The 15,267-nt window shown below is 41.1% G+C and overlaps 1 protein-coding gene across 1 annotated transcript; it reads left to right on the top strand.

Moving 5' to 3' along the window:
* The first annotated feature begins 11,151 nt into the window (after positions 1 to 11,151).
* On the top strand, positions 11,152 to 15,267 carry LOC114562865 (G2/M phase-specific E3 ubiquitin-protein ligase-like). Its single transcript, XM_028589519.1, has 8 exons — positions 11,152 to 11,676; positions 11,905 to 12,000; positions 13,184 to 13,276; positions 13,435 to 13,727; positions 13,855 to 14,078; positions 14,364 to 14,564; positions 14,644 to 14,833; positions 15,122 to 15,267. The coding sequence occupies exons 4-8, from the start codon at positions 13,445 to 13,447 to the stop codon at positions 15,265 to 15,267; spliced, it is 1,044 nt and encodes a 347-aa protein (XP_028445320.1). The 5' UTR covers positions 11,152 to 11,676; positions 11,905 to 12,000; positions 13,184 to 13,276; positions 13,435 to 13,444.

Raw genomic sequence — 15,267 nt, forward strand, 5'->3', positions numbered from 1 at the left:
TTTCCAGTCGAAATGTTCTTATCACACTTGCCACTGTGTATCGGCTTAGATTTGGCTGTACTCGCAGTCCAGCCTCCCTCAGCATCAGGCCGTGGTTGACAACGTGGTCAACCAGTGTTGCGCGGATCTCATTTATCAGATTCAGTCCTCTTTGAGCACCTTCTTGTCTTCCTCTTCCTCTTCCTCTACCTCCAACATGGCCTCCATCTCTTCCTTGTGCTTTGGTATTGCAAGGAAGTGACTTCATGATAGATTTTTGTGTGTAATGTATGTTAAGTGTGTTTAGTGTTTTGCAAATCACTGTGTGTAGAGTTTTGCAACAAGTGTGAGGTTGACAATGTGCTTATAGTTGTGCAAATATGGGCTGATGTTTTGCTTCTTGAGCGTAAGGTTTTGCTAATAGTGTACTACTTTTAATTTTAGTGTGTAAGCTATCCAAAAAAACTGTAAGTGAAATGAAACTCACCATCAAGGTCCATTTGCTCTGCAATACCAATCCATAGCAGTTCTCTTTTGTCAAGATTTTTGTAGTCGCTGTCGCGTTTGTCATAAAGTGCTTTATGTTCCGACACCATGGATGTATTAGTCCAACACCAACGAGACCAGCAGCTCTACATTCATATTGCCTTGCAACTTCCTCGTCTTATTTCTTCCCGGCAGTGTAGACGCTACTTGGCGTATATCTTCTTCGCCGTTACGTATGTGTGCTCGGCAGCGCCGGCCCGAGCCTTTTGGGGGCCCTAAGCAGAATTTGATTGGGGGCCCCCCCCCCCCCACCACGCGGAGTCACCTGTGCTTGACGATTATTGACACAAATGTCACGCTATAATGTTACATTATAAATGAATGCAGTGAGGTTTATGAACTACTGTCCCCCCGGGGCACGGATGCATAAGGACCCTCCCCCCCTATTCTATTTGGGCAAAAGTGGATGCAAACGGCGAGGGGAGGTCTGGGGGGTGAATTTGGTAGATGTGATTTCCTGTATCCTGCTGCATTTTGGGGATGGTCAGCTAGAGAAGGGCAATACCTAAATTTGTTCAGATTCATAGCCTTTTGCTTTTTGATTTATTAAGGTAGTGACTTCACCCAACTACTTGGGCTTCAGGGCCAAACAATACTGACATACTCTGTGTTAGTAGGAAGTAGGGCTGGGCGATATGGCCTCAAAAAAATCCCTGATTTTTTCACGAAGAATCTGATTCATGATTTAAATCGATCCCCCCCCACTTAAAATTAATCTGCAGATGACAAATGACAAGATCTCACACACACACACACACACACACACACACACACGGGCATGTATACCATTATGATTATTCATGCCAATTTTATGTAAATATTGGTTTGAGTGTTTTCCCTATCATTGTATTGGGGGGGCGCCCTCTGTGAAAGAGTGAAAAAATGATATTATGCTATATATTGAACAAACCTGTGAAACGACATTTTCCACAATAGAAACATGATTTAAATGAGAAAACGTACTGTTCTAGCTATAAAAATGGCAGAATCACCCACAGTGCAAGATATTTCAAAAACCGCTTCATACACGCTTCAAGGTGACGGCAATATGTTGTTAACAGATATTCACAAAGATGTATAGCCCAGCAACAATATATCTAAAATAACACCTTTTGGGAGTACCATTCATGATATATAGTAAAATATTGAAGTTGTGGGAAGTTTATATGGCTTAAACTGTATGTTTCATCCGTCCCCCTATGCTGTTTCATGCGTCCCAGAAGACAGGTGTAGGTTGCTAGTGACAAAATATTAGCTTTCAGTGCGATACGATCGCTTTGTAAATTACGTTTAATTAAAACGTGTTTCAACTGTCCCGGGTACAGAGCAGAATGAGCTGCCGGTCATTTTGGCGGATATTGCGGTTAAGTAAGTAATGAAACGAGTAGTTAAGAAAATAACTAATGTTAGCCACTGTCGCTGCCGTGTCGCTGCCATATATGTCAATGGTCGCTGCCATGTTGTTTGTGTATCACTATGGCAAACGCGCGGGGGGAGGGCTGGGCCCATTCGGAACTACGGGAGCCCAGATGGGACCGTCGGCGAATGTTAAGAGGGAAAAACAACACTCGGTTGGGGGCCCCCTAGTGGCCAGGGGGCCCCAAGCAGCCGCTTAGTTCGCTTATGCTTCGGGCCGGCTCTGGTGCTCGGCAAGACCGTTTTGTGTTGTGTTTTGTTGTGTTTTACTGTAACTTCAGAAGCTCCAGACACGTGAGCAAAAGCGGCAATCTCATTGGTCGGATACTTTTTGACGCGGCGCGTCAAACCAAAAAAACGAACCCAAGGCGTTTTTTACAAAATGACGCTTTTACGCGTGGCGTTTTTCGCGTCGGTGTGCACACTCACATTGGCGCCCTTTGTTTAGTCACGAGGCGTTAAACGTTGGCGAATATCGCGTGCGAAATTCGTCCCGGTGTGAACAGGCCTAGATGGGCTTCTCTCCTTTTTCCTCTTCATCCCTCCTCCTCCTCATCCTCCTTGTTGTTGGCCCCTTCTCTCCCTCCTCCTCCCCTTGCTCTCTATTGTAGTCATCCATTGTTCAAAACAGGTAATCTGACCTTTGACCTATGTATACTAAAGCAGTGATTGGTTAGTGTTCAGTTACGACATAATGTGTTTGCAAATGTGAGGAGTGTGTGTGTGCCCTGGTAAAAATGTGTAGCATTTTGATTGGTTGTGTTTAGAAAAGGAAAGCACGTCACTTCCTGTTAGATTTTTGTGTCTTAGGGTCTGTCTCTAGGTAACATTCAACACACAAACTGGTTTCCATGGACTCGTCACTAGGCTTCCTCCACTTTGCCGTTTAAACAAAGTGGAATAAACGTATAGAAGTCCAAATCTACACAAAACCTGCAATCAATTAGTAAGCTGACATCAAATGTGGCATTTAGGAAACCTTTATTGCAACCTTGGCACAGTAAAACGTTTTTTGCGTCCTGCTGCTCCCATCGTCAGCCAGGTCATATTTTTTTTACTAAAGCAGTATATGAAATCAGATGTATTACCTACCACCATTTAGTTGTTTTGTGTTGTTTAGCTAAGATATTTAATAAAATATCTGGTCATGCCAGACGTAATTATTCCACTCATTTTTTAAACAATGCAATTATCCGTTTCAGCCAACAGGGGGGCAGCTCCCCCTGCCCCACAGCAAACTCATGGGTCAGACCCATCTGGTAGCGAAGGAGGGCTGAGACTAAGAGCTATATGGAAAAATATGCACCAAACAAGCCACTTTGAAATTTTGCTGTTTCATGAATACAAAAGTTGGGTGACTCTGGACTAAAAAATTTGGGATGACCCTCCCCTCAACAAAAAATAAAAAGACATGACCCTCCCCTATTTTCCTCCGGTGGTCCATTCCATAAATACCAAACGGTCCCTTAGGTAGAGAATTGTGTGTAATGTTTTGAAAAAAGTGTTTTATGCAATTGAAAACTGAGTGAAAGGCTGAGAAATAGCTTATGGTTTTGGAGATTTGCTGTGTAGTTTTGCACTTTGAGTGAGAGGTTTCAAAAATCGTGTGACATGAAAAGATTTTGTGTGTAAGCAGTTGGAAAAAACTGTAAGCTACAGTATGTAAACCAGTTTTAAACCTATCGTAATCCCTGGAAAATGCATTGTCACAGAGCTGAACACAAAGCTAAGTTATTTTGAATGAGAAGTTGACTTTTTTTTTTTACATGGTTTTCACATATGTAATTAAATTATCTGAGACATGTAGGATTTAATATTAGTGGAGTTTTGGCCAATTGCAGCGACTAAAAGTCAAAAAATCTCATCTTCACTTTTATCTTCTATCTTGACAAGAGATGTTCCGATCGGCTCCGATACTGCCTAAAACGCTGGTATCGGTATCGGGAAGTACTGGAGTTTATGCACCGATCCGATACCATGTAATAAAGCCTACGTAAGAAAATCTACGTTAAAGTACTTTATTTATGTTCTTTTTTTCGTTATAACTGACTGTCAAACTGGAGAATAAAAGAAAGTTCTGGGGTATTCATTGTCTGTGTTTGTTCATGTTTCACAAAGAGTTTAACCTGAGCCAGACCGACAACAAATATAGAAATCATATCACATCCATACAGGGATAGTAGTATACAGCTGTTAAAACATAATGAAATATATGACACACTGGTATCGGATCGGTACTCGGTATCGGCCGATATGCAGGTTCAGGTATCGGAATCGGTATCGGGAAGCAAAAAAGTGGTATCGGGCCATCTCTAATCTTGACCCTTCATTGTTTATTATGTCTCTTGCAAGTCCCCCAACTTTATGGAAGTTTAACAGTATATCACGGGAGGAGCTGAGAAACCCAATCACTGTTTTTTAAATAACAATCCCAAACACAATATAAATAGGAACCCATAAAACATAAAGCATGTGACTGCAATCAGTGGACAATGAATTATTCAGTTTAACTCCCCAGGAGGAGAGAATCTATTAAATTAAATAGTATCAGTACATAAGGCGGAAAGTGTATCCACTGGACTGTTGTTTTTGTTTTTTGGTATTAAATTAATAACAAAAATAAACAAAAAACTAGTCTCCCTCCATTCATGCTAAAGTAAACCAGTTACAGTATTATTTGTTTTGCACAATCATGTGATCTGAGAAAATGTGTGTGTGCGCATGTGTGTGTGTGCGTGCGTGCGTTAGAGTGAGACACACACAGAGACCACTGACCTCAATAATCCTCTTTCTACCAGCATACACAACTCTTTCCTGGGTGGAGCTCAGCTGTTGTCACGGCAACCGGCCGAGCAGAGGAGGAGGAGGAGGAGGAGGAGGAGGGAGCAGCGGCAGATAAAAGCAAACACTCTTGTTTCTCTATGGGATGTAGTGATGACCAGTCAAGCGGCAGAGACATGCCGGGGCTGTGTAGGGACCACGCTCATTACATTACTTCTGTCTCCTCTCCTTCATTTTGCTGACAGCTCTCTCAAATGAGAGACTCTGGCAGGTGTGTGTGTGTGTGTGTGTGTGTGTGTGTGTGTGTGTGTGTGTGTGTAGGGAGGGTCCTCTCGGCACCCTCCTGTCCTCATCACAGTTGAATCTGCACTTTTCTTCCCCCACACACAGCACTTCTCTCCACTTTCCTTTCTCAACCTAGTCACTACAAACTCCGCTCATCTCAGCAATCTTCTGGTGTATGACCTGGGTGGTTCCAACCACAAGGCCATCTCCAAGAAGATGTCTTCACCGTCCACCCTAATGAAGCCCAAATCTGCTTCAGAAACCTGAAAAACATCAACCTAGAGACAATGGCATCCAACCTCCAGCATCTCCTTTCAGTAGATTGTTTATCAGCCATGGAGTACAATAACACCTTCAGGACCATTCTGAATCATACCCGGTCAGAACAGTCACTTTCTCCTGATCAGCCCCCTGGTATACCGTTGAGTTACGAAAAATGAAGGCAGCTGGGCGTGCCATTGAGAGGAGATACAAAGCCACAGGTCTCACTGTGCACAAGCTCGCTTTTCAGGAACACCAAAAGGACTACTCAAAGTCACTTACAGAGGCACGGTCACATTTCTACTCAAATATCAGAATGTCAGACAGCTGTTCTCCACCATCAATCATCTTCTCAAACCACAAACCCCCTCACTTACAGAAACTACAGAAGAGCACTGTAATAATTTCAATTTCAATTGAATTCAATTTTCAAAACAAAAATAGACTCAATTCATTCTACCTTTCCTGGATCCTCACCACTACCCGCCCTGACTATCCACTAGCAGCTTGCAATCTCCGAGCCCCTACACTGCTTCCCAGAAATCTCACAGCAAGAGGTTGAGAAGATAATCAAAAGGATGAAACCCACCACCTGTGTCCTTGACCGCTTTCCTACAGCTCTAGTGTAAGCAAACACCTCTGCTCTAAGCCCTCTGATTACCACTGTAAAAAACCACTCCCTCCAGTCTGGCAACATTCCATCTGCCCTTAAAACTGCCATAATCAAACCACTCCTCAAAAAACCCATCCGTGCTCCAGATGTATTTGCAAATTACAGGCCCATTTCCAATTGCCCATTCCTCTCTCTAAGTACTGGAAGAATTCCAGTCTGGTTTCCGCTCTGCCCACAGCACGGAAACAGCCCTTGGTTAGAGTCACAAACGACCTACGAATGGCAGCTGATGCTGGTTCACCTTCCCTCCTCATACTCCTCGATCTGTCTGCTGCTTTCAGCACTGTGGATCATGGCATACTCCTCAACTGGCTACATCAAACCACTGGACTCACTGACACTGCTCTTAACTGGTTTAAATCTTACCTCACTGACAGAACAAAGTACGTTTCACTTGGTGAAGTGCCAGGTCCCACCAACATACGGTCACCTGCGGGGTCCCCCAGGGGTCAGTCCTTGGCCCCATCCTCTTCATCCTCGGCCATGTCATTAGCCGCTATGGAGTCTCGTTTCACTGCTATGCTGATGACACACAACTGTACATGAAATCGGAAACACGCACCTCTGCAGCTCCACCAACATCATCTCCGTCTTCAACAGTCACCGCCTGTATAGAGGAGATAAAGGTGTGGATGAAACACAACTTCCTCCAGTTAAACAGCTCCAAAACTGATGCAATTCTTGTTGGCACCTCACATCAAACCCAGTCTTCTTCCATAACCGGCATAACTATCTCTGGTCATGACATATCCCTCTCCACAACTGCCACCAATCTTGGTGTAAGATTTGACCCACAACTCACCTTTTGAAGCCCAGAAATATTGCAAAACTCCGTTCCATGCTCACCTTAGCAGATGCTGAAAAACTGGTCCACGCCTTTGTCTCCTCCAGACTGAATTACTGTAACACACTCCTCATCGGGATCCCTAACAAAAGCCTGCAAAGACTGCAGTATTAAAGTATATAATATAGTGTTTATAGTATTATAGTGCTGCAAGGATCCTGATGAGAGTGCGAAAATACGACCACATCACACCCATTCTCCATTCACTTCACTGGCTTCCCGTTTCCGCCAGGATTGAATATAAGGTCTCCCTCCTTACCCACCAGTGCATCTATGGAAATGCCCTCCCCCCTCCTATCTGAAAGAACTACTCACCCCTCTAACTACAACTCGATCCCTCCGTTCAACAAACTCAAACCGCCTCCTTCTCCCCAGGACTAGGCTCAGCACAATGGGTGATCGGGCTTTCTGTTCTGCCGCTCCTTGGATCTGGAATGCCCTCCCCGACCATCTGAGGGCACCTCAAACTATTGAGACTTTTAAAAAAGGACTAAGACCATTTCCTTTTAGCAGAACTTATGAGTTTTAATTATCCCTGCAAGTCGTTGCAGTATTTGTATTTTATATCGATGTTCTTACCATGCTTTTATGATCTTACCTGTAGCACTTTGGGATTTGCTTCAAATGTAAAGTGCATAAAATCTATTATTTTTATTAAAGGCCAAAGAAGAAAATGACAATGTGGCATTAAGCAAGCGTTCATACTGTAGGTGCGTCCTGTGCCGGAGCATCATGCCGTTTACTCTTTAAGAACATTTTCGTAAATGTAAACCCTTGTAGCGGTAGTGTGCTTTCCTAAAAGCATGAGAGTTAAAACAAAGCATAGTATCCGCTGCAGATTGGTCTCTTTCCCTCTCAGATGCCTGTTCATTTACTTATCTTGTAAGGGTTACATGTTCTTTGCTTGCTTCTCTCTCGTGTGAATGACTGATTTATGAACTGCTTCAATTATCCATTTGATAAAAGTTTCATTGCTCTCAATGCTAATAAAGGCACAGTTGGGAAAACGGTGAATAATGGGCTCTGACACGGAATAGGAGGTACATAGAGGAACTGTCAGCTACTGATTCACAGGAAGGCGTGTTTTGGTGTGCATGTTTAAAATTAAATCATTTTTGCTCATATATATTATGTTATATTCTTGTTTTTTTGTTAGACTTTTTATTTTTTTGCTGTTATAACGCCACTACGTTAATGTTCTCCAGGGGACGTAAGATTTTGGTTCTGTAGTGACTAAAAGGTCGGTCCTATCATTTGAATGATGAAATATGTGTGTGGGCGGGCACTAATTACAGTTTGTGATGAACAAGGGCCAATGAAAAAAAGACAGCGAACACTAGCTAAATTTAACAGTTGATTGATGGTGAAGTTCAAATTGTATTTTCTCCTTGTAAAACCATGGATGCATTATAATAACTGGATAGTGGATCCCAAAATGGCGCCTATTCAGTTCAATAACAATTACTTGCTTGGCGCATACAGCAAAAAAGTTTCTAAAGTTCCAGGTCCGGGTTTACTTCTGCGATATGTGGCCCAATGAACATATGTGGCCCAATGAACATGCGTAGTTCTTTTTCTCCTGCAGGCCCCGCCCGCCAGTTCCCGCTCACCCCATAGACTTTACATTTTGCTGACGTCACAGGTTTTTTAAATGGCTTTTCTCGGTTCAGGGAAGGTTTTTCAAATATAAAAAGTCCATGGATTTCAAATTTAGAATATAAAAAGTCATAGTCTACCTTATTTGCAGTTTGAGGTGTCCTGTCAGTTTTACAGCTTTACAGATGTCTCTTTTACAATGGTGGCCAATGGGAAAAATGCTTGGGCCCCAGGGGGGATTTTAATTGCAATACCATGAGTGACCACTGAAAGAAATTGGCTGCGAAGGCTGAGCAGCAGCACCATATCCCCTTGCGTAAGAAAACTGACAGCCGCAAATAGCGTGACCCTTAGTAAACCAGTGGAATACATAATCAGCCTAACAGTCCTCCTCTCATTTGCTCAATCCTCCCTTAAATGGACATGCAATGAGGAGAGAGGCGCAGCTTGCAGACACTCACAAAAATGACATGCAACTTGCGACTCAGCCTTCTGTGCCTGCTTGATTGACACCGTAAATGTTGTGGGGCATAATGCGTCACATCTGCCTTAGACTGCCCTGTATTAGTGGCTCAGCAGGGGTTAAATAACATCAATAAAAAGTAACGTCAAGAGGGAATCAGTGCTAACATTTCTGAGTGGAAGCTATTAACCCAGCTTGCTATGGGGTGCCGTTTGTAAAGCGGCTCCCTCTGAAAATAACAGCAACATTTTGTCACATTTAGCTTCAAACAATGTTTAAAAAACTGGTATGAATTTTTGAGGGTCACTTTTTAGCACATTTAGAACAATATTTGTCGACTTAGAGATATTTTAAATAGTTAAATCTAAACATTAAATGTTACACCTAAATGTTAAATCTAAATCTAAATGTTAAATTTAAATATAAATCTAAATATTAAATCTAAATGTTAAATCTAAATCTAAATCTAAATGTTAAATCTAAATATTAAATCTTAATCTAAATCTAAATGTTAAATCTAAATGTTAAATCTAAATCTAAATCTAAATGTTAAATCTAAATATTAAATCTAAATCTAAATCTAAATGTTAAATATAAATGTTAAATATAAATCTAAATCTAAATGTTGAATCTAAATGTTTCGGGTGAAACTAAATATTTAGCTAATATGCAAATTCAAAATACCGGTAACCGGAAGTACCAAAATAAAAGCTCGAGGAGGTCAGTGTGTGTTTATAGTGTCAAATAATGATTGACAAAACATCTCATCCGGGGAAATGGGCTCTTGGACATGGATTATCGTGATAATAACTACCTAAATAATAAACACGTTTGGAGAAACTGTATTTGAAGAGTACTTTGAGTTTTTAGTGTCACTTTTATGAAGGGGGCGAGACTTATGACCTGTAGCCACTATAGCCAGCCACGAGGGGGCTCACTTTGACTGATCTGTCATGTTCGCTTGCATGAAGGCCAGCAAGAGCCTGACCAGGTACGGTAGTGTTGGCCATGGTCGCGCTGCGAAAATGTCCAACGAATCGGCGTTAGCCGAGAACATCGGCAGAGCCGTCCTGGCGGCTATTCAAACTTTTTCAACAGCGACAGCAACCGCCTCAGGGCCACCACAGGCCAACTCGGTAAGTAGCTATGTTTTCCAAATCACGTAGCATTGGATTCTTGTCAAGGCTAACTTAACTTAACTAGCTAACGGTAGCCAGTAGAGATTTGCTACTAGCACCAATGCACTTTATGTGTAGCACATTTGTTTCTATAAACCCTAAAACTCACACCTTTTAAGTTACGCAGTGGGATGAACTCATGAGTAAATGTGAGTTCAAGATTATGTGAAGATGTTCTGACCAGCAAAGCATAAATTATATAATTTAGCGTTACAGCTAATGGAGACTACTTGTCACCCCTCAGGCCCACAAATGACACTGTGAATTGTTGGTCAAATGGAAATCTGCCTCTGTCTTCAGTCAGACATCTCACCTTGGCTTACCTGCTGGCCTTTACTCACAAGATAAAACCGTTCTCTGTTTGGCTAGAGAGAGAGCAATGCTGATGGAGGACAGAGGCAGTCACAATGATAAAGACATTTAATTTAATGTGAATGAGTGTATACTGTAAAAAGCATAAAATGTATCTCTTTGTTTCTGCATTTTCCTGCTTTTTTGTCCTTTGCCAATCTCAACACTGTTTTTTTGACTGCTGGGCATATAAACATTAAAAACACATGAAATATAATGTTGCTAATATTTTGCTAATGTCTCTTCAGGCTCTCACCACCTACAATAACCCACCGGGGCCAGCCACACCCACCACCTCCACTGGGACATCATACCGCTCGGTATACTTTCATACTCATGTAACCTAAGTGGCTGTTTGTTGGTTATTTAATTTGTGTGGTGTAATGTTTCGGCATTAGTTCCAATCATGGTGGCATATTTTACACAACACCAGCATTTTGATTTAATAAATTGCTTATTGACAAAAAAAAGGTTAAGGAACCACCTAGTAATCGATCAATCGTATAGAGACCCCATGATGGGTTGATGATACTACCAGTTAGTTGGTTTGCATCTACAGTTTGCATTCACAATTAACTAAAAACGTATTTCTCTCTTGTAATGCACAGGTGTCTGTGTTTCCATTGATTTCAGGTTCCATTTCCATCAGTTCTTCAAAGGCCTGCTACACACTCACGTTTTGTCAGAAAAAACAAAGCCTGCAAACACTATACAAGAGATGTTGTGTGCTTGCTTTTTTCTTCAGCATCAACATTCCGCATTCAAGGGGAGACTCAAGAGCAAATTTGGCAAGAGATGGCCTTATTGGGAAGATCTCCTTTACATCTGACTGGTCTGAAGCACAACTTAAAGAAGAAATTACTGCCATTTTCAGAAGAACGTTTGCATTGTCTATGGGCCAGTCATTCCCATTCGAGTATTTGAGTACAGTCAAGGGATGCAAAAGACTAATGAAACCAAACGTCTCGAGCAGTTTTCTTTGGGGTGGAAAGGAAGTTGCCTCGATTAGTTCAGCCACTTGTCTCTATATAATGGCATTAATACGCAAACCTGTACAGGTAAACAGTTTATATGACAGTACAGAGTTTCAGTTATGGGCAACATTCAATGTTTTAGAAGTAAAAATATGTATGTTGCTTATTCTGCTTCTTTACATAAATAGCATATCCTTTTTTTAGGTTAACTAGCATTGCCACTGGCTTGATGTATTATATATCACACATAACATACTTTTTTCTCCAGGAGGAACCTGAGGAACTCTCCGATAGTGACTTTGAAAGTCCTGTGGGCTGGAGAAGGAGAGGTGGGTCTGAGAATTTGAAATGTTTCGCAACAGGTTGTAGGCACAGTCAACAGTTATTTTCTTATAGCAATGGGTTTATCATTTATTTATACATTTTTTTTATTTATTATTATTTCTGCTCATCCCAAAATTCAGATATGGGTATTTAAATTAAAAATGTTAAGTACTTTGTTTCCAATTACTGATATATATTTTCCCTTCTTTTGTCCATAACATCATGTAATTTAGTTCATACAGTGTCACCTTCCACAAGTGAAAGTGAGCTCATCAGTCAAGGGAGTGAAAATGACAGACTGCAAGAAAGTCCATCGCGTCAAAGAAGAAGTAGGTTAAAGCACTTGTTTATATTATGTTTTCTATGGGCTGTATGGTAACTTGGTTCAAACCCCGGTCTGTTTGTGTGGGTTTCCTGCACCATCAAAAACGGGCACATTTAGGTTAATTATCCAGTCAGTTCCCTTGACCAAGGCACTGGCTCAGAATCTGGAGTTGGTTCATGGGCACTGTGCTATGGTTGCCCCTGCTCCTGGGATGGGTTAAATGCAGAGGACAAGTTCCACTGTACAAAATTGTATGTGTGATTAATAAAGTATACCCTTGTCCTTGACAACTCAGTAATTACTGCTTTATTTACTGCAAAAGTTAAGTTCACACTTTAGGATTGTAGCTCTGATTTTTCCACTTGCCGAGAGCAATCAACAAACTTTAACCTAATGTAATGTAATGTATGATTTACACCCCCACCCCCCAGTCATGAAGTGTGCAAACCACAACACTCCTGAGTACAAGACAGGCGTGTAGTGTGAACAGTACAGTGATCTTAAGACTTTGAAAGTCCTGTAGTGTGACCAAAGCTTAACAAAAGCCAACCTGACAGAATTTAAGCACCAGTTCTTTTATTATAATTTTTTTTGTCAGCCTCAAATGGATCACTGTAAGCAACCTGTAAACTGTATTTGGATTGTATGTCTTGATTCATCTACCTACAATTCATAAGAGGTGTAGACTGAGCTTAGTAGCACAATTCAGTCATTTGTACTGAAAGGGAGAGGCAACTCTCAAACCTAGCTCATCTCATTCAGTTTTGCTTCACCCTAAATCCTTAAAGGCTGCCTTTTAATTTTTTTTTTAAAGGAACCACACTTAAAAATGGAATTAGGGTTAAGTTGCACTTAGATAAAATGAGATTAACATCATTACAAAAATATTTCCCTTTGACCTCCTTTTCTTCATGCAGTGCGGAGTACAGTGCCTTCATCACCGAGGGAAAGTGAGGCCAGATGTCAGGAGACAGAGAGCAGCACTCAAGAGAGTGAAAGTCAGGGCCAGGCAGGGGACCCGAGACAAGTGTTTCCTTATAATGTGGCAGAATTTTTGTAAGATATTGTTTGGGCTTCATAGAAATACAGCAGGGTAGATGTTGGTCTGTTTACATTATGAACCTCTGTTATAAGTTTTTCTCTCTCCCTTGGATTTCTGCTGTCCCTGTTTATATCTGTTTGCTCAGCCCTGTTTATCTGGAAGAAGATGAGGCTCTTGAAGAGGCAATTCAGCGTAGTCTACTAGAAGAGTGTGATGGACCTGCTGTTAATACTTTAAAGTAAGAGTTACAAGTAATTTTTTATCACGGCTTGTTTACACCTCTGTAAACATCGCAAACAACATCGAACGTCATTATATCATCGTGCACTGAAGGTGATAGTGGAGTAAATGCACAGATAGCCAAAGGTCTGTTTATCTTTGTCATTTTTAATATAGGTCATCTGAAATGCTGAGCAAAGAAGAAATTGCAGGCCTTCTACAAGCTCACAGTGAGAGAGTTATGACATTGGGAACAAGACAGATCTATATCAGTCGAGCCAATGTTTGGACCACAGCCTTACGTGTGTTTAAGAGACCCAGTTTTGCAGAAAGCTGTGACAAGCTCTATGTCACATTTGCAAGCGATGAACATGATGCTGTGGAAGATGCTGCTGACCTTGGGGGTCCCAGACGAGAGTTTTTCCGCTTACTGGTGAAGGCTATCTTCCAGGACAGTGGAGCTTTTGAAGGTTTTTTATAAATATATCTATGTATATATATATAATATATTTTGTGGCTACCTGGCAAAAAATATTGGTTTGTAAATGCCAGAGTAAATAATACAGAATGTGCTGTTTAATTTATTTAATCTTTCAGGCACACCAAATGGATGCACACCAAGACTGAACATGCTCCACTTGCAAAATGGAGTGTATCGAACCATTGGCAGGATGATGTCTACAATAATAGTGCAAGGGGGTGAACCACCTGCATTCCTGTCCCCGAGTGTAGTGGACTACATTGTGTCTGGGGACATCCTTCAAGCTCATGTGACACCTGATGATATAGGTGACCCTGATTTAAGGGAGAACCTCAATAAGGTAATGTTAATGTTCTGATCTGAAGACTATTGTAGTAAGCCTTTGCTTTTTTTTAATATTCCACAGCAGTACAGTTACTTTTATTTTGGTGGAATGCATATTAAAATAATTAAAGATTTAATTATTAATTAAATATAATTAAAGATTAAAAATAACTAAAAATTCCAACTTTTCTTGTCATAGGTAAGTAACCATTAAGTGAAATGTACAGTCTACATAGTACTTCTGTAAATGTTGATTAAATGCAGTAATTTGAGAAAATAACATTTGATCTGTAATATTTAGGTTCAACATGCAACCTTGCAGGATGATTTGGACAAAGCAGTCAGCTGCTGTGACTCATGGCGATATCAAGTAGAGGGGCTTCCACTCACAGTCACCATGGCCAACAGAGATGTGTTTGTGAAAAATGCAGTTCTATACCATACTGTTCTGCAACGGCAGAGCTGTCTTGATCAACTCATTGATGGCTTGTCCCACTATGGAGTAAGATTTACCTCACAGTTCTGTATCATCTTTGGTTATCTTTATGGCCTTTCATTTATGGTGTTGAATTTCCCTCCAGGTTTTAGCACTCCTGAGAGAGAACCACAGCTTGCGTGTGCTGCTTGACATACCAGGAGAGGACAAAGGTCAAGAAGCTGATTTTGTAGCTGGTATTCTCAAGCCAAGCTACTCCGTACTGGGGAGCAACAGAAGAGCTAAGGAGGAGTTGATGGTGGTCAAATTTAGGGAGTTTCTCCAGTGTGTTCAAAGTAAGTATGTATTTGTAATTCAGTATATTATACAATAAGGCAATCCAGAGAATTTACAGATTCATTTTATTCTTTACAACTCATGAAGCTATGCCTATCTAATTTTTATGTACCACAAACAAGAATACAGTTATCTGATTGCTTTTCAGAATAAAATTTAGCTTTTTCACCAAAATACCTACAGTATACAGTAATCCATTAGTCACTCAATTATTCACTAATTCAGGCTTTCTTAAACCTGAGTATTTTCCAGTCTCCAAGTCAACACTGGTTTCTCTTTCATTTTAGATAAAGAGCTGAGAGACACATATGGGGACAGGACTCTAACCGACGATGAGGAGGCATTCCTGAAGACTTTGAGCCCTGGTCACATCCTGGCGTTTGCTACAGGGGAGCAGCAAAGTCCCAGCCATTGGTTTTCATCCAACTCCTAA

The sequence above is a fragment of the Perca flavescens genome, chromosome 2 (genome assembly GCF_004354835.1).
Source record: "Perca flavescens isolate YP-PL-M2 chromosome 2, PFLA_1.0, whole genome shotgun sequence".
Classification (NCBI taxonomy): Eukaryota; Metazoa; Chordata; class Actinopteri; order Perciformes; family Percidae; genus Perca; species Perca flavescens.

Coding starts and splice junctions, on each gene's coding strand:
- LOC114562865 (XM_028589519.1), top strand. CDS start 13,445: ATGCTGAGCAAAGAAGAAATTGCAGGCCTTCTACAAGCTCACAGTGAG. Junction 14,565..14,643: donor ATGGCTTGTCCCACTATGGA/GTAAGATTTACC, acceptor ATTTCCCTCCAG/GTTTTAGCACTCCTGAGAGA. Junction 14,834..15,121: donor GTTTCTCCAGTGTGTTCAAA/GTAAGTATGTAT, acceptor CTTTCATTTTAG/ATAAAGAGCTGAGAGACACA.